This window comes from Dinoponera quadriceps, unplaced genomic scaffold (assembly GCF_001313825.1).
Source record: "Dinoponera quadriceps isolate SergipeBrazil2010 unplaced genomic scaffold, ASM131382v1 scaffold4681, whole genome shotgun sequence".
Classification (NCBI taxonomy): domain Eukaryota; kingdom Metazoa; phylum Arthropoda; class Insecta; order Hymenoptera; family Formicidae; genus Dinoponera; species Dinoponera quadriceps.
Window position 1 is genome coordinate 265,485 of NW_014561157.1, and position 27,601 is coordinate 293,085.

Here is a 27,601-nt window from a genome sequence, read left to right on the forward strand (position 1 = left end):
ATAAAAAGATAAGTGTGTGTGTGTATGTGTGTGTGATTTATGTACGCCCTTACCCTATAAACCCCTGTCCTATTTGTCTGCCGAGAAACATTTGTACCTGCATTCAACGCATGTCGCGTTGTACAACAGCCGCGCGTCGCGCATGCGCGAGAACCACGACACCGGTTTAACAACATTGGCTCGAGCGGCGACTGTTATTCGTAGTAACGTTCACCAAACGCCCAGCATCCGCACGATTAACGTTAGCGAGCAAAGCGCGCTTCGTCGCTTTCGCGCGACCGCAGAGTCCTTGCTCGTGTGAGAAGTCGAGAGAAAGAAACAGAGGAAGGGGGGGGGGGGATAAACAGAGGAAGAAATAAGAAACGCAAAGAAAAACAACACTTGTACACGCCGATATCGCTCGGCTGACTCTGCGCGAGAGTAAACCTTTTTCGACGTCTCGCGTCATTCTTGCTTCTTCCTCTCCACTTCTGATCGACGGAAAATGCCGGTGGCGATAAGGTGAATTAATTAGCGGTCTTACTTAGGCAATGTCCTTCCTGCTTCTTCTCGCCGTGAAACTGAACGCAGTTTCACACGACTGCGCGCCATCGATGCACATTTACCGTTCGTTCGCTGCACCACCGATGGGCGACGGTCGTCCGAATATTCGTCCCAGGCTTTTTTCTTTTCCTTTTCTAAACCGATATCGACAATTCGAAAACGAGGGAGTCTCCCAGGACACGACACGTCAGGAGCGCGAACTGACGGAGGATATCACGAAAATTGCACCTATGCTGACTGCCGCTTCAGTCCCTCGAGAATAGGACACTCTCGTTGTCCCACATGCGGTCCCTCGGAGTAGCAGGATAATTTTTTCTTTAAAGCTCATTCTTCATCGATTAGAGCGTGATTCCTGGGAAATACCCTATTAAGCTCGCTTTGTACTCCTCGAGAGTGGCTTCAAGTCCGATTCGTGAAGCGATCCTGTGATTACCCCAATTCTCACATCCCCGTGTTATGCTTGACGTTCATCTGCATATTATGGTGCTCCTGCTGTAGGTTCTTCAGCATTTGCTTCTGCATGTTGTGCTCGGCCTGAAAGAAGAAGAAGCAATTAGTAATTTCGGCGATACCGAATAATGCTGAATCTTTGGCGGATACGTAAAAATGGATACCTGCAATTGTGACAAATTCTCTCTCTGGGCACGGAGGGCCGGGTTTTCCAAATCGCGCGCCAACACGCTGAGTTGGGATTCGCGCAGCGTCATGCTGTTTGCTAATTGCCGATATGTTCGTCTTATCTCGTCATTGACCGTTTGCTGCAAGCACGTTATATAATGTAGACTTCTGCCTCGAAACTTCGGTCTGTCAAGTGGGTTGCGAATCGGTTGCGAATTACAACAGCCCCTGGCCATATTATTAGACGTACTTTGATTTTTTCAATAGAATATACGTTAGGAGGAGAAGGAAAGCTACTAATTTTATTTTTACTCGATTGGATTAAATTTCAGCGTCAATCGGCGCTTTTACCTCTGCAACCTTCTGGAAGTGTCGAATCACTCGTTTTACCCATAATTTTTGTTAACAATATTAATAGTTTTCACACAAAAGTTGATTTTTCTGTTAGCAAGCAAGGAATACGAAGTTTCAATTCACAAATTAACAAAATAAAAATACATTTCAATAACACGCGTTCAAAACACGTCTGTTCCGGTTATTATCGACAATGCAACTAGCACGGGTTCATACTTGTTCAAAGTCATTGTAACAGCCGAGTGAAATGAAGAAATACTTTTTATAGAACAATGGTTCCTTAACATAATTCGATCGATAGATGAGCCGTATTATAAAGCCGGTCTTCGGAAGTCAATGAATTGTAAAAAATTAAGACGCGTCTAATAATATGGGCAAAGACTGTACATCTAATCGGGTTGTACACTTACATCGTCGGTTGTTAGTTGGTGCACTTTTCTATCGTTGAAACCTTCTGAAACAATATAAAAGATATATTGTCAAAATAATAATATTGTTTACAAAAATTATGGGTAGAAGAATTTAACGGACGCTTCTCGCCGAAACTATTCGTAAATATTAGTTCGAAAATAACTATTCTTACGATGTACAAGACGCGTCAACTCACTTTCGAAATCCGCCACAGGCCGATAATTGTCGAATATCTTCATCATGATATCTGCAAGAACGAAAGAAAAATATTTATCATTAAGCAAAATCTTGATTGGGAAGAATTGTACACTTACTGTCAGAATTTTTTAAAAAGATGCTACGTGCAAGTGATTCGTAGGTAAAGCAGCAATAGTCGGACATTTAATCGAGAGAAAAAAGAATCTAAATTTAGGTAAGAGCATACACGAGGACATAATTAATGAATGTCCTCACTCTTCTTTTCTAAGAAAGGAAAAGAAATGTCAGTTATTAAGAAAAATATTTATTACAAGACAAATACTTATTATTAGAGAAACACCGTTTTTTTTTTAAGCGTGATTCGTAAGTAAAGCAGTAATAGTCTAACAACCGAGAGAAAAGGAAGAAATTGAGTTTGAGTAAAAGCATATGTACGGATAAAAATAATAAATGTTCTCACAGTTCTCACCTCTTTTCCGAGAACGGAAAAGAGATACTCGTGATCGAGAGAGATACTTATCGGAAGGACACTACTTTTTTAAAAAGATGCTACGTGTAAGTGATTCGTAGGTAAAGCAGCAATAGTCTCATAACCGAGAGAAAGGAAAGAAATTAAGTTAAATTCAGAAAGGAATATGTACGAACATAAATGATGAATGTTCTCACTCTCTTTTCATCCACTTCATTCAACAGATGGAAAAAAAATGGGTACTCGACTGCACCGATGGACGAGAACCCGGTTTACTGGTTGCGGTACCTGGATTCGCGTCCAGTTCCGGGCTCAGCAGCGTGTCGTCCTTGAGATCCTGCAGATCGGCGAACTGCTCGTCCTCGGGGTTCGTTATAATTAACGGGGCGGCGGGGTGGTTGCCCACCAGCTGCTGATACTCGACCCCGACCTCGTGCAGGCTCGAGTTAGGCGACTCCGCCGTCATCAACGGCTGCGAGGAGCTTACGTCGTTGTACCGATTGAACTCGACCGTGAGCGCCGGATAGTCGTTCTCGGTCACGAAGGTCGTCCTGCAGTTCACGTAGGGCACACCCTGCTGCACGACGTCGTTGCCGTTCGTCAGCGCCGCGTACGCGTCGTTGGGCCTCTTCTTGTTGCGCATCGCGACGAGGTCCTCCTCGCTGCATATCCTCTTCAGCCGTTTGTGCGACTCATTCGTCGTAGGCGAGACGACGGAGCTGTCGTTCGCGACGTCGTCGTAGTACTGCAGCTCCCTGTTGTTCTCCAGATAGTCGTACACATCGACGCTGCGCTCGACTTTGACGTTGCACGCGGTCTGCTGCTGCGACGGCTCGATCCTCTTCTGCGTGCTCAGGACGCCCGCGCCCTGCGCCACGTTCAAGCAGTGATTGCGGGGAGTTGCGTTGCAGAAGGGCTTCGTGCCGGTTTCGTGAATGGCAAGAATGTTCGGCTGCGCGTCGTCGGCCGAAACGCTGCTGTGGTTGGCCCCGTCGATCCTTTCGTAAATCGACTTGCCGGACGGCGGCTTCGCGCTCTCCGAGTCCGACATCTGCTCCCCGTCGCTGGAATTCATGTACTTGCCGCAGGAGTGCCTACCGTCGTCGTTCGACTCCTCCTTTATATTCGGGCTCTGCTTGCCCTTGCCCTGCAGAGCGACGTAGTGCTCGATCTTGTTGATACCGATCTTGTTGGCCTGCGTGGAGGCGGGCGGCAAGCGGGAGGATATTATGGCGGCCTTGACGAATTGCGTGTTCGGCATTGGCGCCGGCGAAAAACGGTCCTCCGACACGGCCGGCGAGGGCAGGTCGCTCACCAGCCGGGTGATGGCGTCCTCGAGCCGCGATGGTTCCTCGAGGCTGCATTTCGCCGGCTTGCAGGAGGCCGTGTCCTAATGAACAGTCAGGGGGTTCTCGTTAGCCTTGGTCTCGCCTCGAGTCGCGCGCTGAGTTAAGAGGGCAGTCGCTGCAGGGATTGCGAGAGCGGGATCCAGCGGACGTTTTCAATAGAAACAAACAGCATTTCGAGTTTTCCCTTGTAGATTGAAGACCAAGAGAGGAAACATATCTGACAAGGGTAATAACAAAGTGGCGGCAGAGAGCGGGAATAGAAATGAAGTACTTTTCATCGCAGTGGAATTTAAATGAATACTTTTTGAGCGTTGAGATTTTAATTAGATCTGTAAAACGTGTAATTCTCTCTGACTTGAAAGAAAAAGTATCTCGATATTTTTGTTCCCGAATTGCGCCCGCGGAACAATAATATATACCGCGTGATGGATCGCAACTTCGTACCGTATTTTTTAACTTTTTAAATATATTTTTATCGTTAATATTTAGTACAAGTGGCCTATATAAGAAGAGCCGGGGAGTTGCGGGGATTGCGAGTGATCTAGTTGACATTTTTTTAATAGAAGCAAACAGCGTTATGTTTTGAAAGCTTTCCTCTCTAGATTGAATTAGAAACGAAGAAAAAAGATATTCGATAAAAACTAACAAAATAGCGGCGAAAAAAGGAAGCATCGCAGAAATAAAGTGCCTTTTATCGCGGTTTTTTTAAATAAATTTCAATATCTTTTCAAAGGATTTTTCGAATAGAATTTTTCGTTAAATCTGCAAAAAATGTAATATTCGTTGACTTAAAAGATAAAATATCTCGATATCTTTGGCCTTGAGTTACGCTTGCGAAAATACAAGGTGCATCGTGTGACGGATCGACCTGCTGCATACATTAATATTTTTTAACATCACAATTATATTTTTATCGTCAATATAAAGTATAAATAGCCTACAAGGAAATTTTCCGACTAATTCTTATACCTGTAATAACAAGTTAAATTTTACCGACTCCTCGCAAGGGTTTAAACCCTTCTACCTCCCCTTAAAACGACAGATTCCGCGGGACCGGATACGAGGGCATCGATGGACTTACCAGCGGCAAGTTGTCAGTATCCTGAATCATGAATTTGCTGGTTCCCGCTTCCACGACCGCGGAGAACCTCTGTTTCATCTCTTTTATGAGTTCGACTGCTTCCTCCTCTCTACACATAAAGATTCCTCCGTTACTACATGTCGTTCTGCATTGGATGCGAAAAGAGAGACGTCTTATCTACCACCCGGGATACGGATTAATACACAGAGATAAATAGAAAAAAAAAGAAAAAAAAAGAAAAAACGACAGGATGACGTGTAAAGACAAAAATCACAGAAGATATTTGTAATTTTAGCATAAATGTAATACTCGGATGGGGCGCGCGCGCGCGCGTGTTGCGAGGAACTCGTTAGAAACTTGGGAGAGCACAGTCGATGACTCTCTGTTCCCCTTTTTCACTTCGTGCTCCATTTAACGTCTGATATATTGAAATACGCGTGTATACCTGGGCGCTACTGCGTCTCTATTGATTAATCGGAATCGATTTGCCGCTCACTTCGCGGCTCGTTTTTAATCCTCGAGCGTGGTACTCACGTTATCAGCGTGTTGATGCAAACGAACGATTCGAACGTTTGCGTGTCCTTGTCGTACTCCAGGTAGCCGTGCGTCCGCAGGTAAATGAATTCCCCGGTTTTCGCGAGTAATCTGTAGCAAGACGAGCCGCAAGTCACCGCCTGGACGTACACTGCGGAAATACACACGAGAGGATCACATATCAGCGGCCACGCGCATTTCAAAACGCGAAAACCTATATTTAACTTCCTGTTTACACTTTAAACGAGCGGCTCTACGCGCACTTCGTCGCTGGATTTGAATTGCAATTGGATATGATAACAGCATGTAAATCAGCGTATCGGCGATCCTCTTCGCGCGCGCGCGCGAATACGTTAAAACAACGATGCTCGGCGCGGCGGTGTAATATAACTTCGGTAATATAACCGTCAAAAATAAGGCGCAACGTAATATAACTTCGATAATTTGACCATGCGAAATGCGACATACAGTATGCAGAAATATACGTGCGACGCCGGCGTATTTTAATACGATAACGAGTTATTTATACGCACCGATATTGCTCCGACGTTTCGAATATATTAATGACTCGCGATGCTAATTCATCGCCGCGGCATTCGAAGACTCGAGCGGAAAAAGGAGATCGGTTCGAGTATACGCGAATCCGCGACGCTAATTACCCTCGAAACAGAGGCTTACTTTGCTGTAGGCCAATCATCGTCCATTTATAGTCATCTTTGTGCATGAAGGCGAACGCACTCAAACCCGACACCTCCTCCGACAAGTATCCGGCGACGACAGACACCCTGTGATCGCAGTAGATGATACGCCCGTCGATCAGATGCCGCGTCACATATTCGTCTTTATTGGCGTCGATTATCGATAATTCGGTGATGGAACGTTTCTTCGGCAGGCTCGCTATGCTGGCGAAAACGATGTCGTTGCTGGTGCTCGTCATTTCTGCCGGGATCATTCGTGCAAAAATCAGTAACAATCGGACACCGGCCGAGGGCCGGACGCGAGTCCGACGAGTCGAGGATGTGTGCACACAGATCTGCGTGCATACACTCTGATCGTCTGAACTCTCGACTGACGAATTTACAGGAGCCTAGGTTGAAAAATCAGTGAAAGGTCTTGGTAAATATATACGGTGGAAAATATTTTGTACTTGCATCAAGATCGGTCGTTGTCGAAGTTCTCGCGTTACATTTTCAACATACACGCGTGCTAATTTCACATATTGTGTTTGTTTTATCTCAACGTTCCGCGTAGTGTCGATATTCAACAGGTGTAAGTGTTAAAATAACACATTTTAATCTTCAGTGCCGATTAACGCGTTAATTTTCCGCTGATTTTCAATATAGTATTCGTGCTACTTCTCAATATACTCATCTTGTGTTAAATTAACACAAAAATTTGAGTAGAACCGTTTGGGATATGTGAGATGTGTTAAATTTAATACCAAATTTTTTATCGTGTACGTCCGCAAAAGCTTGGTCCTCGAGATACAGCTTTCGGATGACGATGAAAAAAATGTATCGTGATAAGCGGGTTAATACGATCTTTTTTTACTTGTTTTTGAAGATAATACCTATCAATTTTGATACTTCTAAATATTTAAAAAAAATCGAAAAATCATTCAATGTGACGCTGGTGTATTGTCACGAGTGAAATGAAAAAAAACACACGTCCTTACTCCATAAATATTAATTGTACATTGATGAGGGAGGCAGACGTTTTGAACCATTTTTTAACAGCGTGTTTAGTTATTTACTTGTAAAATACGCAATTTGACGAATAAACTATATTTTTTTTATCCTGTGACTTTGTCGATGGAGTTCAAATGCATTCTGTATTGTAAAAAAGTACCCGCACGGTGTTTAGAGATTCTCTACAATGCCCGTGTAACATATGAATTTCCAAACAATTTCCTAAACAACGATTGCTCGTGGGAAAATTGCAATTTACATACAAACGAAACTTTCAGCAGGTAACAAAATCATATTCCACTATGCGCGAGAGAACAGCCTTTGTTCCGACAAAAATACAATTTCAAATTAAATAATTAAGATATTTAATGTCAAAGAGCGAACAAGCAGGCAGGCGAACGAACGAACGAACCAGCCAGCCAGCCAGCCAGCCAGCTAGTCAGCAACAGATGTTGGTTTTTCATTAAATTTTTACCAGGGAAAAATCAGGTCGTACTACACACAAAAAATTCATACGTGGTGGAAGATAGCGCGACGAATCAGGGGCATCTTGTGTAATGGGACGTGATGTGATTTAGAACCCGTCATAGAAACGTCGGCGTTCGCTCGACGAGCCCTCCTATGCCGATCTGTCCGCGAACGAGCCGACGAATCCGTGCGTGCGTGTATGCGTGGCGTGTGTGTCGCGTGTGTATACGCGCTTTCGAGCGTACAGTTTAATTTAACAATCGGAGGCGAGTTAAAGATTGTACGTTAAGCGGCTCTGATGACTGCGCCTACGTTTCTTCGCCGGCGACGGCGAAGGTCTAAATTTAAATACACGAGTAGAGTAAATATTTGCAATACTCGTTTCGAGACCAGCGCAACGGGTTTCCGCGGCTCGTCGCGTGATAAAACAGGGACCATCGATCCGGTGAAACTGCACGGAGTGTTCTTTCGAACCGGAACTCGCCTGTGGACCATTCGCCATAGAATGCATAATAAATAGCGATTAATCTAACTCACGATGAGGACACGCTTTTGTCGTCGACTGTACACGCAGGTGCTACACGCAGGATGCTAAGATAAGGTGTAATAACTGAAAAATCCACTCGTATAATTATCCGAGGCCCCCGTGACCGAATTAAATGTACCACGGGTTTGCCAGCTGCAATCTACATTCGGGAAGTACGTTCATCTCTCGACGGGATTCATAATTCATTCGGAACATTTCCTAATGATTCTTTCCAATTATAGTAACATTCGTCCTCTGTTTTCCCATATATAAAAGACGGTTTAATAATACATGTATCGTTAGCCGAGATAATTAGGTTAAAGTCCTATTAATTAACGGGAAGTGGAAATAAAAAAATATGATGAAATTTAAGTTAATAATCCTTGCCGTGTGGAATGAGCGAGCGAGCGAGAGAGAGAGAGAGAGAGAGGGGGGAGGAGGAAAAAAGAACAGCTAGAGATTTAATCAGTCTAAAATGTTAAATTGAATTTATCAAATTAATGAGAGGAAAAGTCTGCCGCCGCGAGAATGAGAGACGAGATGACGAGAAAGGAATGCAGGCATGTTCGGGGCAAAACTTTTTCTGACTCACCTCGATGTCTCCCCCTGTTCCCGTTAGTCTCCGCGTTCCGGCAGGCCTCCGCGAGCCGGAGGATCCCCGAAACATCGAGACACTCGTATTGCGTGTTCTCGCGCCTCGAAACGGTGCGCTGCGACATGCGGATCTTGAAGTTCCGCCTCTGCTCACGGAAGAGCTTGATCCTGTCCGATCTTTGGCTGGTCGAGTCCTCCGAGGAACTGGAACTGCTCTCGCTCGCCGTGTCCGACATCTGCGTGACGATCTGCGTCGGCGACGGCGCCGACGTCAGCTGCATGTCGTCGGGCCTGATGTTTCGCGTAAGCTCGTTGTGATCCTCGGGATGGACGAAATTGTACAGGGACTGACCCAGCAACTCGTTCTGCAACAACACGCCGAGGGGTTCAGCACGAATTTCGGCCTGATCTCAAAAAAGTTCAATCGAAGGCCGGGCCTTGTTGGACCGGCGATGATTCTTGCGAGTTGTGTATTGCACTCGTATATATTTGTGTGTGTTTATATTTTTATCGATGTTCTTACGATTGTTTGCGCAACGAGATGTCCAATTTCGATTCGTACGACGAGAGAAATTAATTCCTCGAGAGCTTCCTCGTTCCGGTTAACCGATTCATTTCAATGTAATTTCGCCTTTAATCACCCGGTTTAATTCGAAACTAATTAATAGGATGCCTCCGAATGAGAACGACCAGTGTTACTTGGATCTTGGAAGCGGAAGGAAGGGGGACGACGCGCGGTGAGAGGATTCGGCGTTTTCATCCCTTCTCTCGCCACCGAGCGGCCGAGTGACGTCTGATAATCGTCACTTTGCGGGAATACGTTGGAACGCTCGATTTAATCTATTCTCCAAGTAAAATAATCAATTTTGCCGTTAATACCCCTAATTTCCCCCGAAATTACTAGGCGTTGCCGCGAAGATCCGCGCGTCCGCTTACGCACATCCGGGGTAAAAACAAATATCGTATTTCGCAAAGCGGCGTCGCAAATCTCGTTACCTTTCCGAGTTACGTTAGTACCAGAAATGACGTCTTCGCTACTATCGCGACTCGAGGCAATACCATCGACTTTTCTCTTAAAATTTAATCGACGCGTCTCCGCGCTCCGACAATTTGCCGCACGTTCGTTCCCCGAATGGAGATACCGGAAAGTTTCGTGCGGGAACTTCTCGGGCTCCTTAAGGGCCATCTACACTTTCAATGGTATCGTCTTCCGCGCGGCGAATCGCGTTGCGCCGTGGATACGCGTACGTAGATCTTGACGACAACATCGGCGTCGCCGACGACGACGACCGCGACCGCGACAGTGCACCACGTCGGCGACAGAGCTCGTTTTCCCCGCGGGGGGCTTCTCCTTGAGAACAATACACGCCTGATTGTGAGTGCCTTCTTAAAAAACGAGAGCAGACCCGCGCTCTCGCAAACAACCTCCCGCCCCGTCTGCCCTCTTTCTCCTTCGCCTCTTCTTCGTCCCTCCTCCTCCTCCTCCTCTGTCCTCCCTTTCTTCTTCTCCTTCCCTCTTAGTATCTTCATCTTCCTGCGTCTCCGGCATCCCTTACGCGTACAAACCGAAAGAGAGAAAGAGGAAGGGAGAGAGAGAGGAAATCGCCCAGCCCCGAGAGAGAGAGAGAGAGAGAGAGAGAGTAGAGCCGGTTCGTTACGGCAGAGTGGCGAATTATCGTTACGCCTGAATCTGGAGCGCCACCGGCGAACGCGGGCGCGATCGATAGCGCGGACATTTTTTACATTTTATCCTCGGCGTTGTTACACCACCATCGTCGCCCGGTCGCCCTCTTTCTCTCTCTCTTGTTTTCCCGCGGCAACACGGAGGGTGCTCCCGGGGGAGAACGATGGATACGCTACGCATACAGACGAGAGAATCGCACGGCGCGCGACTCGACCTCGACCACGGCGCTCTTTCTAATGAGCGGCCGAACTTTTCGCGGTTTCCAGCAGCGACGTTCGGCGGAAGGCCTCGAAGGTGAGCTGTCCTTGAAAGTAAGTCGTTACACGAAGGCTCAACGAGATGGGTAAGTCGGTTTTTGATTAACTGAAGCGCACGAATAATCCGCCCGACGAGGCGCCTCCTATGGCGGGGCTACGCCGGCGCGCAAAATTGCGCTCGACAATGCGCGGTGTACGCGGAATTCCTCGCCGGGAATCTTCGTACATGCAGACGCACCGAGACCCTATATTTATGTATTTTACTTCCGTCACAATATACACACAGAGAGAAAGGTTTCTTTAGTTTTAGTATTTTCTATTTATTTGACTAGAATCTGTTTCGCGGGAATAATATATGCTTATAGGAAATATTATTTGTTTGAATAAAAATTCGTATCGTCTCATTATTTGACAGAAAGACCGCTATTAAGCGAAATAATATCTTTTAATCGAATAAAATATTATTCGGTGACAATAAATATATAAAATGCGAGACAAATAATTTATAAGAAAACTATCTAAATTTCGTTTCAAACGAAAATTTATTTAAGATAAAGATACATATTCGTTGAAAAGTCTGGCGATCGTACTTATTAAACGGAAACATTAGTTTCTCTGGAGCACGCCAATGATGAAATTTGTTCGGACGCGACTGATGAAATTTCCAGAAATCTTTTTCCCAGTGTCCCAAGAAAAGGGAGCGTTCACGTGCCGCTCGCCCGTACACGTGCTGCTAACCACGTGGTTCGCGGGAACTCATTTTCAGGGGCGTACTCCGCGGCCTCTCTTAATTTCACGCGCCCGCATCCCGGCTCTCGTTCCTGACCGGTGTAAGTAACAGGTGTAACTTATGCATTATTCATTTAGCGCCGAAAATATTCGCCCGTGATTTAAATATACTCCCCGCGTGCCGTGTGTGCTCGTGCGTTCGCTCTGATGCGTCGTCGTCGTCATTGTCGGCGCGCGCGATATTGCGTTTTTATCGTCATCGTAACGATCGCAGTTGAAACCTCTCCGCGCGGCACAGGACTCTCTCGCCTTCAACTGCGACTTCAATCAAATACGACGCATATCGCTAGACGTAACGCACATTTTCTTGCGTTCGCATTTGTAATTCCGATATCGAGATAGCCGGCACACACTTTTTTCTTCATCCGCTTATTAATTTTTCCTCGATATGTTGCACAGCTCTCCGTGGCAGCTCCCCGGAACGGAAGGTTAGATCGCCTCAATTAGTTTCTTCGCAGTGAGATTGATTGGAACGAGATTATTGCGTCGCGTTAAAATGTCACGTGCATAATTACGACGTTTCCGGCAGTTCGGAAAGGCTGTGATATCTAAGGATGACGATGATATTATATACCGGCTACACAAAGAAGCACAGACCGGGTCCTCTCGTTGTATATCTCGCGCATTGAGCGTGCCAATTATTCGCGCACAATCCGCGCTCAATATCCGGGTAGTCGACCGGGCTGATTTTATCGTAAGACGAGAGTGTGCGCGTGAGGGACGTTATTCCTTCATAACGTTCGTTACTTCATTCTTGTACGTGAAGCCCTCCGCTTAATCGCATGCCCGGTTTTTACGCGATTACTCTCTCTCTCTCTCTCGCAAAGTTCACCTCGTCTCGTCTGATAAGTTCATATTCGTGGATAAAGCAAGTATCGCACTTTTGCCGATACGTGCGAAATCAGTACGAGGGAATGCGAGCGAATAATTCGCGTATAACGATCCGTTTTAACGGCTCGTGCAGCTTCTGACGTTACACAAACGAAAGCGCGTTGACCGCCGCGCGTTAATCCGCGCAATAAACCGATAGGGTATTGACAATTAGTGTTCGCAGTTACGTCGCGTCGCAGTATTTCGATATCGTTAAACCGCTCGTCCGGAATTATGATCATTTGGAAGTACGATCCTCGCGAATGTAACACGATCGTCCGACCGGCGCGACAAATAGCCGAGCGCAATTCCTACGCACGTGTGTGTCCGTTTCTATCCCCCTCCCCCTCCCCTCTCACCATCCCCGAGATATTCGCGCCGCGTATTCTCGGTCGCGCTGAAATATATTTTCCGAGCGACGCTCTGCGGAAATTGCTCCAAATAAATTGCTTAATACTTCCGACCCATATTTCTCCGCGGATTAACATACATATTTTCATCGTCGAGCGGCGATTCATCCGGCCGATCGCGGGAGATCGTCGCGAATTGAACCGCCGGGCGAAAGTCACTCGGTAGTCGCTTATCGTCGCAAGCGGAATCGTCCGATATGCGGCTCATTAGCGATTGAGCCCCTCTCTCTCTCTCTCTCTTTCTCTCTTTCGGAACGAGTTACACGGTTCTTTTAGCGAGCGACCGCACGGTTGATCCTTCCCCCCCTCCCCCGGCTTCGCGTATGTACAAATATACGCGAAACGAGAGTGTGCGCGCCCGTGTGTATTGGCAGGTACGTTTCACAGAGCGAAAAGGAGCAGAAGGCATACAGCGCGCGCGGTTGCCATGGGAGCGTATTTGCGTTGCACGCACTCATTTGATCGATAATTCCTAACTCCGCGCGCACAGGGGTAGGTCGGTGCTGCAGCTGCAGCACCGCGAGATCGCGATCGCTGCCCTCCGTCCTCCCTGCCGCCCACCCATCCTCTACCCACCCACTCGGCTATCTAACCATCCCTCTATCCGCCTTCCCACCCTCTTCTCAGCGCCGGCGCGAAAGTATATCGCCGATGTTTCAATGGTCGGAATATAGATACACCGGACGAAAGGAAGAAAAGAAAGAAAAGAACAGGAGAGAGAGAGGAAAAATAAAATCGCCGGAGAGAAAAGAGACGGAAATTCCGCAAAACGTCGATGGTGGATAAATAGGTCCCCCGTTAATAACCTCCACGGCGAATATTTAAAGCGCCTATAGTCTCTCTCTCTCTCTCTCTCTCTCTTTCTCTCGAGCGGTGCAAAGCGTCAACTTGACCTTATCGCAAACGTACAGGGAAAGCGGCATCGATACGGTGTCTCGCAATCGTGCGAAGATTATCGAAAAGTCGTTCTCGCAATTTTTTTCGTTAGTGCGCGACGCGTCTCGCGTTTTCAGCGTTTAGGACCGCGCTCAATTATACAGATTATCTCCCGCGGACGGACAGGGGTGTGTTCATTGTAACGAGGAACGTTTCTCTGTATCATGGGATAAATTGAGTTTGATAAATTGATAAGTTGATTTTCAATCGCCACGCCTCGCCCTGCGGGGGCGGATACAATTAAACCAGTTAGCAACGCGAAAATAAAATGCTCAAACATCCAAGATAAAAAGTATCGGAACACCGATCGCGATGTTAGAAGTATTCTCTCTCTCTCTCTCTCTCTCTCTCTCTCTCTCGTGGTTTTTATAAAACTAATATAACTATTAGCATTCACCCTATTAATATTTACTCTAGTATGTAGTATTTACTACACTTACTATTTATTAATATTTATTCCGGATTCTCCTGTGATTTTTTTTCCAAATTGCGCATCACACCCATAATAAAGGGAAGAAGAGAGTGGACTCACCTGAGCATGACCGAGATGCTGTTCCACTTGTCGGCTCACGTAGACGATCTTCCCCGTCGCGGTGACCACCAGGAAGAAGCCCCCGTTGCCAATCAGTTGCTGTTATTTGATTTGAAAAAAAAAAAAAAAAGAAAACGGAAGGAAAAGAAACGAATCTAGAAGTGAGTGTCGATCGTCACGAGATCCGAATATTAGATACGAGAGAGCGTTGTGTACTCACGTCGACGAAATATCGTTCCAGGTCGAATTCGTTGAATTGCCGGGGAAGGAAGTTCGTCGAGCCACGTCCGAGTGCTGTAAATAACGCACGAGGTACGTGACCGTGAGTAATGCTTTCCTCACACCCGCGCGTAAATCGGAGAGTAGCTCCGTTAATATGAATAAATGATTAGCTCCGAGCTATCGGCAACGTGTCTCGCAAGACGGACCACTCCGTTTTGCACAGCTTTCACTTGCTTGTGATTGTTTCTTCACAGTTGAGATATTTAACGAACGAACATGCCGTGATCAGCAATTTTACTCGATCTTCAATAAAGATAAGAATAGAATAAGACGATGGCTTAGTTTTCGAGTTAGCCTCGCCGTCCTTCATGGATTTCGTTCCCGACGTTTCGTGAACATTTCAGTTTACTTCTTCGGGGAGAGGAAATTCAGTTTCAGAACGTTCCTTTCTCCGGAGGAACGAGCTGAAACCGTTCACGAAACGTCGGAAATAAATCCACGAAGGACGCGGGACCAACTCGGAAGTCGAATTGAGCATTCCTCCATACCACGAAAGCGTAAAAGATAATAAAATACGATAGTTCATATAATAAACTTTAATATAAAATAACATATAACAATAATAACTATAAATTATATATCGTAATAAACTGTGAATTAATGTAGTTGCGGGATTACCGGGAAAATATCCAGTAATGAAATCGAAGAATACGAAGGAAACGTTCTAACGAGACTTACTGTACTGTGTCCTCAGGAAGGCGGCGGCTAACCTCAGAATGGATATCTTGTCCATCCTCCTCGAACTTCCAGCGACGATCGGTAGCAGGGCCGCCATCGTCGAAATATTTGTGTTTAGATTGTCGCGTCGTTGCTTCTCCGCCATGTTCCGCGACGCTCGTGGATTGCTGTAACAGAAAAGCGACAAGCGGAATTCAGCAGCGGCATCTACGTGGCGGCGAGATTACGTATCTAAAATTAATGAGGCAACAATTTACGAGTTTATACGAACAAGTCGCGTGTCGCGTACAAAATGTCGTATTCTCGTTCGGGACTTAAGCGGACGGCACGGTAGAGAAAAATGGTAAGCGGTAAGAATTCACCAACCGATCAGTATACGAGGGGTGATCAAAAAATAATGAGACTTTTTGTTCTTTTTAAATAATATTTATTTATTCGTCAATATGAATGTTTCGTATTTCTTTGTCGAGGTTTGTGCGTCCCGAAGGACTACAGAAGCGACGAGAAATTTGACCGTAAACAGAAGTAATTAGGGATTTCAACCGACTGAAATCCCAAGGCCAAATTAATCCTCGCTTCTATCGTCTTTTGGAATACACGAACCTAAAGAAACATACCGATTGGTTGGTCAATTTCCTTACCATTTAAATCTCACCGCTTACGTTTTTCTATGCGCCACGACGGTCGTTCCACAGACGGAACTCTCGCCGTGGGTCCGTTTTCTGTTGCAATTGTTACTAATTAGTACGAGCGCTGCGAAATCGTAGATAATTCGAGCCCTCACCGCCACTTAACAAATACCTACCACATATCCGTGTAGCCAAACAAAGCTCCGCGAGAGATTTATGCGACTTCGGAAAGTGAGCCGACCGAGCGATATGAAAGGCGCGAGGAAAGAGTTAGCTCGTTCACACAGTTTTAGTACAGCCAGCGCAAATAGCGAGACGGCGATCGCTCTTTAAATTTTCAACAAAATCAAAGCATCTTACGAGCAAATCAACTCGCAACGTTCTCTTCGGATTCGTTATGGCTAGCAAAATTTTCCAAATCGTAACAACGAAAGTTGCATTCGTTATTCGTTTCTCGCTCGCTCGCTCGGTGTATACCCAGCTTTACGCCGTTCGCAAGCATCAACACCTGAAATACACGGGCATGTATGGCTGTACTGAAACGTGTGAACGACAGAGCTAACTCTTTCATGCTTTTCGTATCGCCGGTGCTCGCTTCGCTTTCCGAAGCCGCGTGAATCTCAAATAACTTCGTTTGGCTGTACGGATATATTATTTATGTATTAATGCTTGTCAAATGTGAGAATTTCCCACGACTTCGCAGCGCTGACTCGCAACGATAATAGTCACCGTGTAAAGTTATTTTATTATAAAAGGAAAACATCCTACCTTCATTTATCGTCGACGCGTATGTCGACTCGCGATAACCGTTTGTTTAAGTGCGAAAGGAGAAGAGTTCATTATGATGAATACAGAAATAACGACGAATAATCCGCCGAAACTAATAATCCGCCGATCTTCAAAGAATATTTATCACGATGGTCGTACGAAAATGTGGACCGAATTCGCGCATGACACAAAGGGAAACGCCGTAATATCTTTATTACGTCGTATAGCTTGCCGCAGTTATCGTACAATCAACTCACACCATCGCGCGCAAGTACGCACGGAAATAAGTCTACATCCTTGACTATGTAATATAGTATATGCGTCTATACGTGTAATATAGTAAACAGTCGCGCGTGTATTTTGTTTCATATATATATATATGCATTTACGAGGCCAGTGTTTTTTAAATATTCTTTGAAAGTGGCTTGCACGTTACATATTGATAAGCTATAATTGAGGTGCATGGTAAACATATTTCCATATATTAAGAACATATTACGAAAAACATATTAAGAAAAATATATCTGTATTTAAAGAAACATATACGTAACTATATTTTTTTATAAAAAGTTAAAATTTACATATATATACGTATAATTGCACATGTATAATTAATATTATATATCATTAAAAATAATAAAGTGTCAATACGTAACATATAGAGAAAATGTGTTTATAAGGCATAATATTGCGCACACAACGGCGTATAATGAAATTAAAAATTATAATTACAATTGAAATAACAATCGTTCGAAATTACAATCGTTACTTGATTTTATTACAATTGCCGTGTGGTGAATTTCCGTTTATGATTCCTCGCGTTCTTACGGCCGTTCGTTATCAATTATTATTTCGACGTCGCGAGTCGACGGTATTTGCATTTCGCATATCGAGATATTACGAAAGCGACACCTGCCCAATTCGAGGGAATTTCAAATTTGATGGAAATCTCTACGAGGCGGATCGTTCCCGCTAAAGTGGTAAGCGCAAAGCGTGAGGCAAAATCGAATTACACCAATTAACACATAGGTTGTTGGCTCGCTATGTAGTATATTACGGTAGATATTAGGAGTAAATTGAAGTATCCTTGAGCGTGGCACCGATGCTCACGTATGTAAAATGTTTTATCAATGATAATCCCGACCGATTGTGCGAAAATCCAAACGCTGCGATAATAATCGAGAGCACATTCGTGAACAGATAAAGTGCATCGAGATCACAGTTATTGAATTTTATTCTTACAAATTATTCTTTTTATTTCACTATACTTTGACATATATTATACCTGATACACGATATATATTTAAGCCGGGTGAAATCAATTGGCCGTTCATGAAAAATTTAATGGGCAAATTACGGACTATCCCATATATATATATATATATATATATATATNGAATATGTGTAATATTTCCATTAATTCCCCGCGTATAACGTTATCATTAATGCAAGTTTCAAGATAATATGTTAATATGTGACATTTCTCGGGCTGAAACGACGACAATTATTGGTCCCGAGTTTGTATGACTTTTGCCGCGCGTCTATCTGACCCGGGTCGTTCCTCGGTCTCTATTTTCGAATTGCTCGTAGAGCGAAGTATGGATATAAAGTTCGAAAGACACAGTTCACAGCGGACGTATCTCCCGCCGATTACGTCAGTCTCTGACGAAGATGCTCCTTAATATCCAGTCCGGTTATACAGTTTTTGCAAGGTAGCGGCAATGTGGTCTTTGTGTCGCGATTGCCGCTGGCCTTGAGACACGGCGGCCATTCCGGCATTTAAATATGTCATCGGGATCTCGGTTTGACGAGCATGACAAGTAAAAGTACTTTCGGCTGTATCGAGACCGAACTTGACACTGCATTTGCTGTCAGATCCGTCGCGTCGTCGATATGGATTTTGCACACTTTCAATCATTTATAACTTGAACAAGTCACTGCGCACGTCCGTCGACAATAAAACTTGTCATTAAATTGAAGCCGGAGAAACAAAAACGAGCCGGCTAGGAAGTAACAAAGGAAACCGATAATTTGTCTATACTCTCAATTCTGCGTGATTGACACGCTGTTAGACTACCCGCAATTTAAATATTATCTCGTAAGCATAGCGCAACATGTTAGCTTGCGTAATCGAACAGCTCAAGAAGCAACGACGTAACATTTATTTTCTTCTTGTCGTCTAATACACCGGGCGCTTTAAAAACCGCTTGTATAATATATTAATTACTTATACAGTATGTGTGTATGTGTGTGTGTGTATGCCAAACGCATTTCGTCCCGATAGTGCGTCCAGCTAGGATCCATTATGATTTGTATAAATTTCCGAGATAATTTCTCGTTGCGTAGAAACCGTCGACCGAAAGTCACGGCATCGCGCTAATATTGCGATATTGCGCTAATTTACGTTGCGTTGCAACGCAAGTATTTGGAAATAGCATTGACGACCTGTTGCTCGTCGCGCATATAAAACGATCGAAAAGTGAGGGAAGAGAGTGTGAGCGAACGCGCATCCGACGTTGCACGACGACGTCTACACGCGCATATGATGCCCCGACCTCTTTGCCCGTATAATCGGACCTATTGCACGTGCATGCGGTTCTACGTGTGACTGTCGGCATCTCGGAAATATTTTTGAGCGATGCGCGTCAAAGTAAAATACCGGTTCTTCGATGAAAATTGCGCGATGCCGAGTGCAGCATCGTACGACGATGAATGATCTCTTCGAGACAGGCGATGGTAGTAGAAGGGAGATGCAGGATAAAAGTTACTTGCATTTTTTTCTCTTTTAGCGAAATTACACGATCATTTTTCACGAGAGTCGATCCTTCTCGTTATTCCGTTAAAAGAGTGTCAGGATAAAGTCATCGGAAAGAGCAAACACAGGATAAGATAATTCGCGCACATCCCGATATGCGCCAACGTAAGAAAATGTACGTGAGAAAAAGGGAAACAGCTTTGCAACTGTTATAGAATCTGTGAATTAGATTGGTATATGCTCTTAGATTCAAGTAAGATTAAGAACATATCCCAATCAAATTCACGAATTTCACAACTGTTGCTAAGCTGCTTTTTTCTCCGCTGAACGCAGCCAATGGATTTCCCGTCGAAACGAAACCAATTATTGTTGCTGTGTTATACCGAAAAATTAGTTGAGACCTTTTTCATGTTCGTTTCAGAGAATCAAATTTTGCCTCTCGCAAGCAAAAATATTTGTTTGCTCATATCCAAACAAGCATTTTGTTTGAGTCGACTAAATGGATTTCTCAGTTTACGGTATCGCCTTTCGCTCTCTTCCACGTCCGGTGTTTCGACACGTCTAACATCGGCAATGTCTTTCAAACGCGAATATTTTCCCGTTATTAGAGATATCTCAGACGCCTTCGGGGACCGTTTCATGTAACACGATCGGCGTCTGTAACAACCCGGCTCATACGATAACGCCTCTCGATAACGCCCGGTTACACGACGAAAGTCGGAAAAAGCTATAAATGAAATCGTAAAACCGCGCGAGAGATTACGCAACGCTGTTTCAACCGCTGAGTTATGGCGAGATATTTATTCCAGCACCTTGAATAGCTTCGATGGCGATTAACCGTTTCTTCTTCTCCTTCTTTTTCTCTTCCTTCTTCTTCTACCACCTCGCATTTCGCTCCTCGTGCACTGAGAAAAAGATTTCTTCAAATCAATTTTATCGCATCCCAACACCAATTTCATCATTAGCATGCGCCAAAAAAAACAACAACTAATGTTTCGATTAACGAGTACAATTGTACGACTTTTCAACGAATACGTATTTATTCTAAATAAAAAATTTGCTTCAAACGAAAGATAAATTTTCTCACGAAGAAATGATTTGCTCCATTTTACATATTTATAATAACCAAATAATATTTTATTCGGTTGAAAGATATTATTTCAAACAATAGCGTTCTCTCGGTTGAACGATAAAATCTTCCCGGATGAGACGATAAAATGTTCACTCAAACGAATAATATTTCGCATATGTTGCTTCAGTGAGACAAATTTTGGTTAAATAAGTCGAGATGGTATATCTAAGGAAACCTTTTTCTCCGTGTAGGTGGGTATAAACGTACGTAAATAGAACGACTATATATCGGCGGCGATTGCTCGCGCGGTTACAATATCGCGTTTAAAAAAGAGGCAAGGCGTATTGTCAAGACGGCGCGCGCGGGTTTCCCGGTGACAGAGTTAGGTTTTAGGTCGAAGTCGGCGCGCGAAGGCCGACAACCGTCGTCGTCGTCGTTGTCCGGTGAATCGGCCGCGCGGGATAGCAATTTATCCCCCGGTTGGCTTTGGTAAATCATTCGATCGCTCGCGGAAGTCGGGCTAATTGGTCCGCGCGCGCATCGAACTGATCCGCGCGAAATATCGCGCGTCTCTCCCGCGACACTTCCGACTCGGGAGACACGTCAGCGGCAAAAAACAATCGGCACTTTGGCTTGGAGTCTGGTATCCGCTGCGTATCTGGCCGAATGCCCGTTTACCGGGCCCCGAGTATTATTTCGTGCGTATAGACAGGCCGAGCTAATGCTAATAAATGATACTCGCGGATAACTTGAGGAGAAACGAGCGAGACGGATAAAAAGAGAGAAAGAGAGAGAAGTAGCGGAGTGGCCGCGGTAACGATGACACAGCGCGTTCGGTATTGAGCGCGTTGCATAAATCAAACGTCCGCGATCTACCGCAAATATTAATCTGCGCGGATAAAGGCCGCGATTCGAGACAAACCTCGGTAGATTATCGTTCTCGCGAGAAAAACACGATTAATTTTAGTACTTGCACCGCGATAACGAGCGCCCGGGCGGCGATTACATCGGCGAGAATATCGCGCCGTGAAAAGTCGGGGCGTGGGGACGTTCATTTCCGAAAATGGAAACTTTAGACGCCGGAGATCTGTTTACCGATCATCCGCCGTCAGGCGAAGGGGAAAGCGACGGCGTTACATACGGTTGATTGAATTATGCGCTGCAATATCGATGACGTAGATTACACTGACGTGCGACGACATTCAGAAGCGTGTAGACGGCTCGCCGTAACTTACTCGCGGGAATTGATTTTCCACCAGATAAAATGGATTCTCTCTAATCGAGAGTACAGTTAAATCGCTCGGTCGTAGTGTGGGTAGAAAAAAAAATAGAGAGAAGGGAGAGAGAAGGGAGAGAGAGAGAGAGAGAGAGAGAGAGAGAAGAAGAGAAGAGCGAAATCTCGGAAAAAAATTTAATGTTTCGCTTGCGATTTTATGTTTAAAAATACCAACATTTATTGCCGCGAGAAAGAAAGGAAAGAAAAAAACAGTCACGAGCTGCTCTGAATAATAACGCAAGTGGGTCAGAATAAATGAGAAAATGCACGGGCTTTGATATTCAATATAATAATCGGGCGGTTGGCCACACCCTGCACCGTCGCAAAAATATAGTAAAATACGCAGAGCCGAGCCCGAGGGAGTTAACAACAATTAAAGCTACACGGGCGCAAGCTGCAAAAGCGCCGACGAGCGATGACTTATCGAGTCAGCTCGAGCGGGAGAATCGGATTATCTTCACGACTACATTGTAATTAACAACAATGTGCACAGGGGCTTATCCAAAATCCATGGCGTGGAGGTTATCCGGCGGTTACACAATTTCGCAGCTTTGGCTAATTATTATCCCCGGCGGTGGCCTTGGGCCGTGTTATCGCGCTGATAACAGCGGCTACAAGACTCCGCTCCGGAGGTTTTCTCCGATACAGCTGCGGCTGAAACGGCCGCGGGGAAGCCGCGAGAACCGGCGGGTCCGACAAAACAGGATAAGAAGCGATGATAATTAATCGAATTTTCGACGATAGCAACTTTGTCCTGATCGGGCGAACGGTGGTGCGATCCACCGAGAATCTTCGAGTCACGTTGTCGCATCGAGCAAATAATTTAAAGCGCCTTTCCGCACGCGGCGATCGAGCGAACGGAGTTACGACGAGAGTCTCCGCGGACGAGTCATCGTTGATTCGCGATGTAAATGTCGGATAACGAATATCTCTCCCTCTCTTAGTGTTGTAATAATGTAATAACGTAACCCGCAAGATGAGGGCATTTTTATCTCGGGATATTATATCGTCGTTGTGGTCGTCGTTGTCGCGTCGCACGACGAGCAATAAATATTTACGCACAGCGAAACAATGACATCAAAATTCAACGACACGCCACCGTTGTGGCGCATATACGAGGCAATAATACGAAGCAATAATAGCACCGGCGTTATTCCGCGCGGGAGAACATATTTTTCGCGAGGAGGAGGGCGAAGTTCGCGAGAGAGGTAAGAGCGGGAGTATGAGGACGGAGACGCGGATGATGCTTAAACGGTGGATTGATTCGGCTCACCCTCGTCAGAGAAAACTGACGGCTCAGGGTTGCGAAAAGCTGCCCTCCTCCTCCCCCCTTCTTTCGATCACCGATCTAATTAAGTGCGCCGTCCCGACCACGTTGCGCTTCGCTTTCCTTTGCACCGCGAGAGAAGTAGCCGGGAGACGGAGAGAAAACTAAAAGAAACGAAAGGAAAAAAGCTGCCGATATTCGGCTTGATTCGAACCTCACCAGTGTTTTTCGTACAAGTGACGTAAGTGATTGTCCGCGGGCTCTGAGACCGCTCTCATTCGTGCACGACTGCTCATTCGTCGGCGGGCAGATAATATTTGTCAATAAACAGGTCTTTATCATCGAAGGGGGAGAGACGGTGGGATCTCAAGGCAGAAAATCGAAAAATGAAGGCGGAGTTCGCATCGATAAACGGTCACACGTTTATTTTGCGCGCTTGCGACTATATTCCTCCTGTCGTCGATTAATTCAGCATGGTTTTTCTATTTTTTCTCCCATCCCGAGGTGCAATGCAAAGACGTTGCTTAATTTTCACGACCGATAAAACGATCGTTATCATGAGATTCACATATTGATCCACCACGTGGTGACGATGTGACGATTGAAAAACGACGGATCAGAATCGTGTGATCCCAACTGCGACTTCTGACATCGCGTATTACGACGAAAAAGGCAATTATCTTCGGCGATACGGCCGAGAAAATGACCTCTGAAAATCTCCGCTAAAGTTTCTTCCTTTCGTCGAATGCAGGAGAAAGAGAAAGTTAGATGCCGATTAGACACATTCAATGAGGAACGATGATTAAACGTCGAGTAGCTTCTCGTAATCGAAAGGATACATAACGATAACTGATTAATTTAATGACGATTAGTATTTGGTTGCTTGATTCAACCGCACTGCAAATATGATTGCTAATGACGTCGCTGGCGTGGATATCGTTATTTATTTAGCACACCGCGCCCGATGCGAAAATTGAAGTGACCGGTAATTGACGCGTTGTTGTTAATCAATTAGCGGTACCAATAATGTGGTAATTGTTATGTAGAATATGATACGCGTCCGGCGGCGCCGATATTATTTCGTACAGCTGATTGCTGACGGGGCAATTAAGGTAAAAGTTATTAATTTAATCGCACTTAATTTGGAAGTTTCGCGATAAATTACGTCCGGCCAGATGTTACTTGTGTGTGTAACGCGGCAAACCGAAAACATGACAGCTCCTTTTCCGAGTTGTATCATCTGTATGTTTTTTTCGCCGCGCGTCGTCTGGCCGCCAGACGACGCGCGGGGACAAAGGCAGTTAGACCGGAAGAACTCGGGGAAAGAGAACGAAATGATTATTAAAAGCGTAGATTTCTTCACCGCCTCCGGAGATCCCTCGGTAAACTTACGCCGCGACGCATCTGTATGCTCTTTTAAACGTTTTGAAACACCGACTCCCGCGATCGCTGCTCGCGCGAAACGAATCTTTTCTCCAATTATAATTATTTAACGATATTTTAAGATGTGGAGTCGCTTCTTTAGGAATAATTTATATTTTCCTCGTTATATCGCAATATCGCGTGTCGAGCGATATAATTGGCGATTTATTTCCCCGTGCAATCCTGTACATCCGAGAGGAGTAAAAATTCATTTCCCTCGCCCCTCGTGATCTTTCTGTCCGCAGACAGAATTAAAGAACAGTCATCGATCCAAAACTACAAACTATTTGAAAGATTATACTTGTTCGGGTAATGGAAGGATTGATGGATCCAACCTTGACCAGGTTCTATAAAAGTAAGAGGAATTTGTCGATTTTATACTATATTATTACTAGCATATTATATCTGTAAGATAAAATTTTTTATCCAAAAGTCTCAATGTCAAGAGTATACTCGGTAGCTTCCTCTGTGTGTATATCATTTTATATATTAATATATGAAAATTCTCCCTTTTAGCGGTAGAAATTGAAAATGTTTCTTCTTTTACTTTCTGAAGATACACCTACGCGAGTTTCGGAACGAGGAACGATTTCTTTAATGCGATTTCCGTAGAACTATAAGTGAGTTTCGATGCTACTTTCATTGATTCGTTAGCTCTTTTGTACAGCGAGCAAAATCCGATAGATACTAGAATTTTATTTCAAAAATAGAGACAGAGAAAGGAAGCGAGAGAGAGAGAGAGAGAGAGAGGGTTTTGGCAAAATCGAGTTTTCGATGGGCTTTCCGCATTTCTGACAAAGGCGAGTCATCCATATTTTATTTTCACACTCATTTCTTTCTTTCGATCTCGCTCAATTATGTTAAGTTGATCAGTTTGTAAATTCTTCTCGAAAGACGATTTCATTGTTATTTATGCATCAGCCTATTTAATTGTCCCTAAGAAGAAAATTTAATTTTTTATATATTATTTATTTATATTATATATATTTTTCAATTAAATATGATTTAATTACCCGATCTTTTCACCATCATTCAACTTGTTTTGGCTGCTAAACGGGTAATAAATAGTCACTGTTCAACTAACGATAAAACATAACAGTAAATAAATAATTCGGCAATTTAACAAGTAAACTATATATGCGCCTCGACTGAATCAAATGAATTCGATACCGTCCGGTAACCGATATGTGTGTGTAATTCTTCATGCTGATCCCTGCAGTTTTTATCTTCTCCGCGATATACCGCGTACGTGCCGCAAGCACATATACTTGGCGTTCGTTTGCGAAACAAGCTAAGTTGGCAGCCAAGACGGCAGAAATTTCTGCCGGTGGCACCCGCTTATGATGAAACTCGTTCCTGTACGTCTTCACTTTTCTTTACGTCCGTACGTATGGGTACGTGCGCACACGCATTCAACACGGCGCGTACGCGGACACGTGAGAGTGCGAGAGGTGTCCTGGAATTATAAGTTGGATAGGTCGCGGCAATCGTGACGAACGAAGCACGCTAAACCAACGTCACCGTCGCGGATAAAACGTTTCTTTTTTCGCAAAACGCATAATAAACATTGCAACGAAAGAGGATAATTTCGAATTGTCATTATATCGCGATTATTAGGTTAATGTGAGAAAAAAAAATAGTTTTTATCGGGTCAAAATAAAAAAAATAGTTTTTGTCGGGTTGGAAATAAAATTAAGAGGCCACGATGTTACTTTAATTAATCGAAATAATCACCATTGAATTCAATAAACGTTTTCTATTCGGAAACAAGTTTTCCAATCTTCTCTTCAAAAAAACTCCAGGCTGGTAACTTTATTACGGGATTTAATAGGAAAACGTCAAGCTTTTGACGATCCTTTGAAAAATCTGAGAAAGAGAGAGAGAGAGAGAGAGAGAGAGAGAGAAAGAGAAAGAGAAATGTGTATTACAAGGGAAATTTCATATTCTATACAGATTCAAAATGGAGAGGGTTTATTTGGATTCGCAGAAAAACTTGCGCAAGAATATAGTAATCTCGTAATTAAAAGTACAGAAAATTACACGCTGAATGTAATAATTGTACCTTCAGTTGCTTTGAATTTGAGAAATACGGGAACAAGATGAAATATAATTTTACATTCCACAATTTATCGTTCGGGATTTATACGAAAGATTTTGCATTAATAGCAATTTAGTAGCTAAAATTGCACAAACTCATACGTTAAACTTTATCGCACACACTATTTCGAGGATTAACGTGTGAACATACGTCCGCATACAATACGTTTACACACTAAACATATGCATCTCAAACCACCGATGTATTTCTCATTCAGAATATCGTGGAATTTTTCCACCTTGGAAAACATTATTAAGACGGATATCGTGGAAGTTTATTTTAGTTAAATTACTGCAAAATCCGCTCACAGGGACGAATCAATGCGACTTCTGAGCGTGCATTCCCCGAACAGGTAAATATGGAAGCACTTTGGTCTCTCGAAAATACCAACGCGCAACACCCGGCGAAAGTGACGGATTGTAGTAGTGAATGTGATAATTAGCGCGCGTGTGTACACCATTAATCCTATCAAAGCGTCCGACGACGCACTCGTTGTATGCGTAAGTAAGCCCCAAGCCGTAAGGACGAAGCGGAGCGGAGACGAGATACGATACAAAGCGCGCATTCAAGTACATGCCTCTCTCTCTCTCTCGCTCTGTCCTTGTGGGTGGACCGTTTCCTTATTGATTCAGGAAACGAAGTGTGTGACTTCTAAAGTCTAACGACCGTGAGTTCACGGTCAGTCAGTAGTACACCGCCGTTATCTACAGACCGGCTGACGCACATCGTACTCGGCGATGATTCAATCGTTGCGGGAAGCACACATAAATGGCAATGCCGAGGAAATGCATTGCCCTTATGTAAATGAGAATGAGAGAGAGAGAGAGAGAAAGGGGAGGGAAGTCTGTCTCCCTTGCAATCACACAATCTTATCGTGATATAATTTGTATTTCGTATTTACGAATAACGATAATAATATAACAGCTCCAGTTTTATCTAACTTAATTATCAGTCATATTATCTGTATAGCATTATGTATATTAAGTACGTATCTATTTTGTGAAGAATTTAATGAATTTAATGAATTTAATGAATTAGAATTA

At 44.3% G+C, this 27,601-nt stretch overlaps 1 protein-coding gene across 4 annotated transcripts in view; it reads right to left on the minus strand.

The window, feature by feature from the left end:
• Positions 1-533: 533 nt before the first annotated feature.
• The window catches only part of LOC106750930, a 102,924-nt gene continuing 75,856 nt past the window's right edge, over positions 534-27,601 (minus strand). Inside the window, exons 3-15 of one of the 4 annotated variants that reach the window (XM_014631593.1) lie at positions 20,236-20,328; positions 15,272-15,438; positions 14,532-14,605; positions 14,312-14,410; positions 8,832-9,198; positions 6,236-6,496; positions 5,558-5,708; positions 5,024-5,132; positions 2,882-3,983; positions 2,123-2,173; positions 1,926-1,969; positions 1,158-1,301; positions 985-1,077 (exon numbers count right to left, since the gene is read on the minus strand). In XM_014631593.1, the coding sequence (XP_014487079.1) occupies positions 985-1,077; positions 1,158-1,301; positions 1,926-1,969; positions 2,123-2,173; positions 2,882-3,983; positions 5,024-5,132; positions 5,558-5,708; positions 6,236-6,496; positions 8,832-9,198; positions 14,312-14,410; positions 14,532-14,605; positions 15,272-15,438; positions 20,236-20,328 (2,755 nt within the window). Of the gene's footprint in view, positions 1,078-1,157; positions 1,302-1,925; positions 1,970-2,122; positions 2,174-2,881; positions 3,984-5,023; positions 5,133-5,557; positions 5,709-6,235; positions 6,497-8,831; positions 9,199-14,311; positions 14,411-14,531; positions 14,606-15,271; positions 15,439-20,235; positions 20,329-27,601 lie in introns of all 4 variants that reach the window. The other 3 variants (XM_014631592.1, XM_014631590.1, XM_014631594.1) reach the window with 3 other exon arrangements.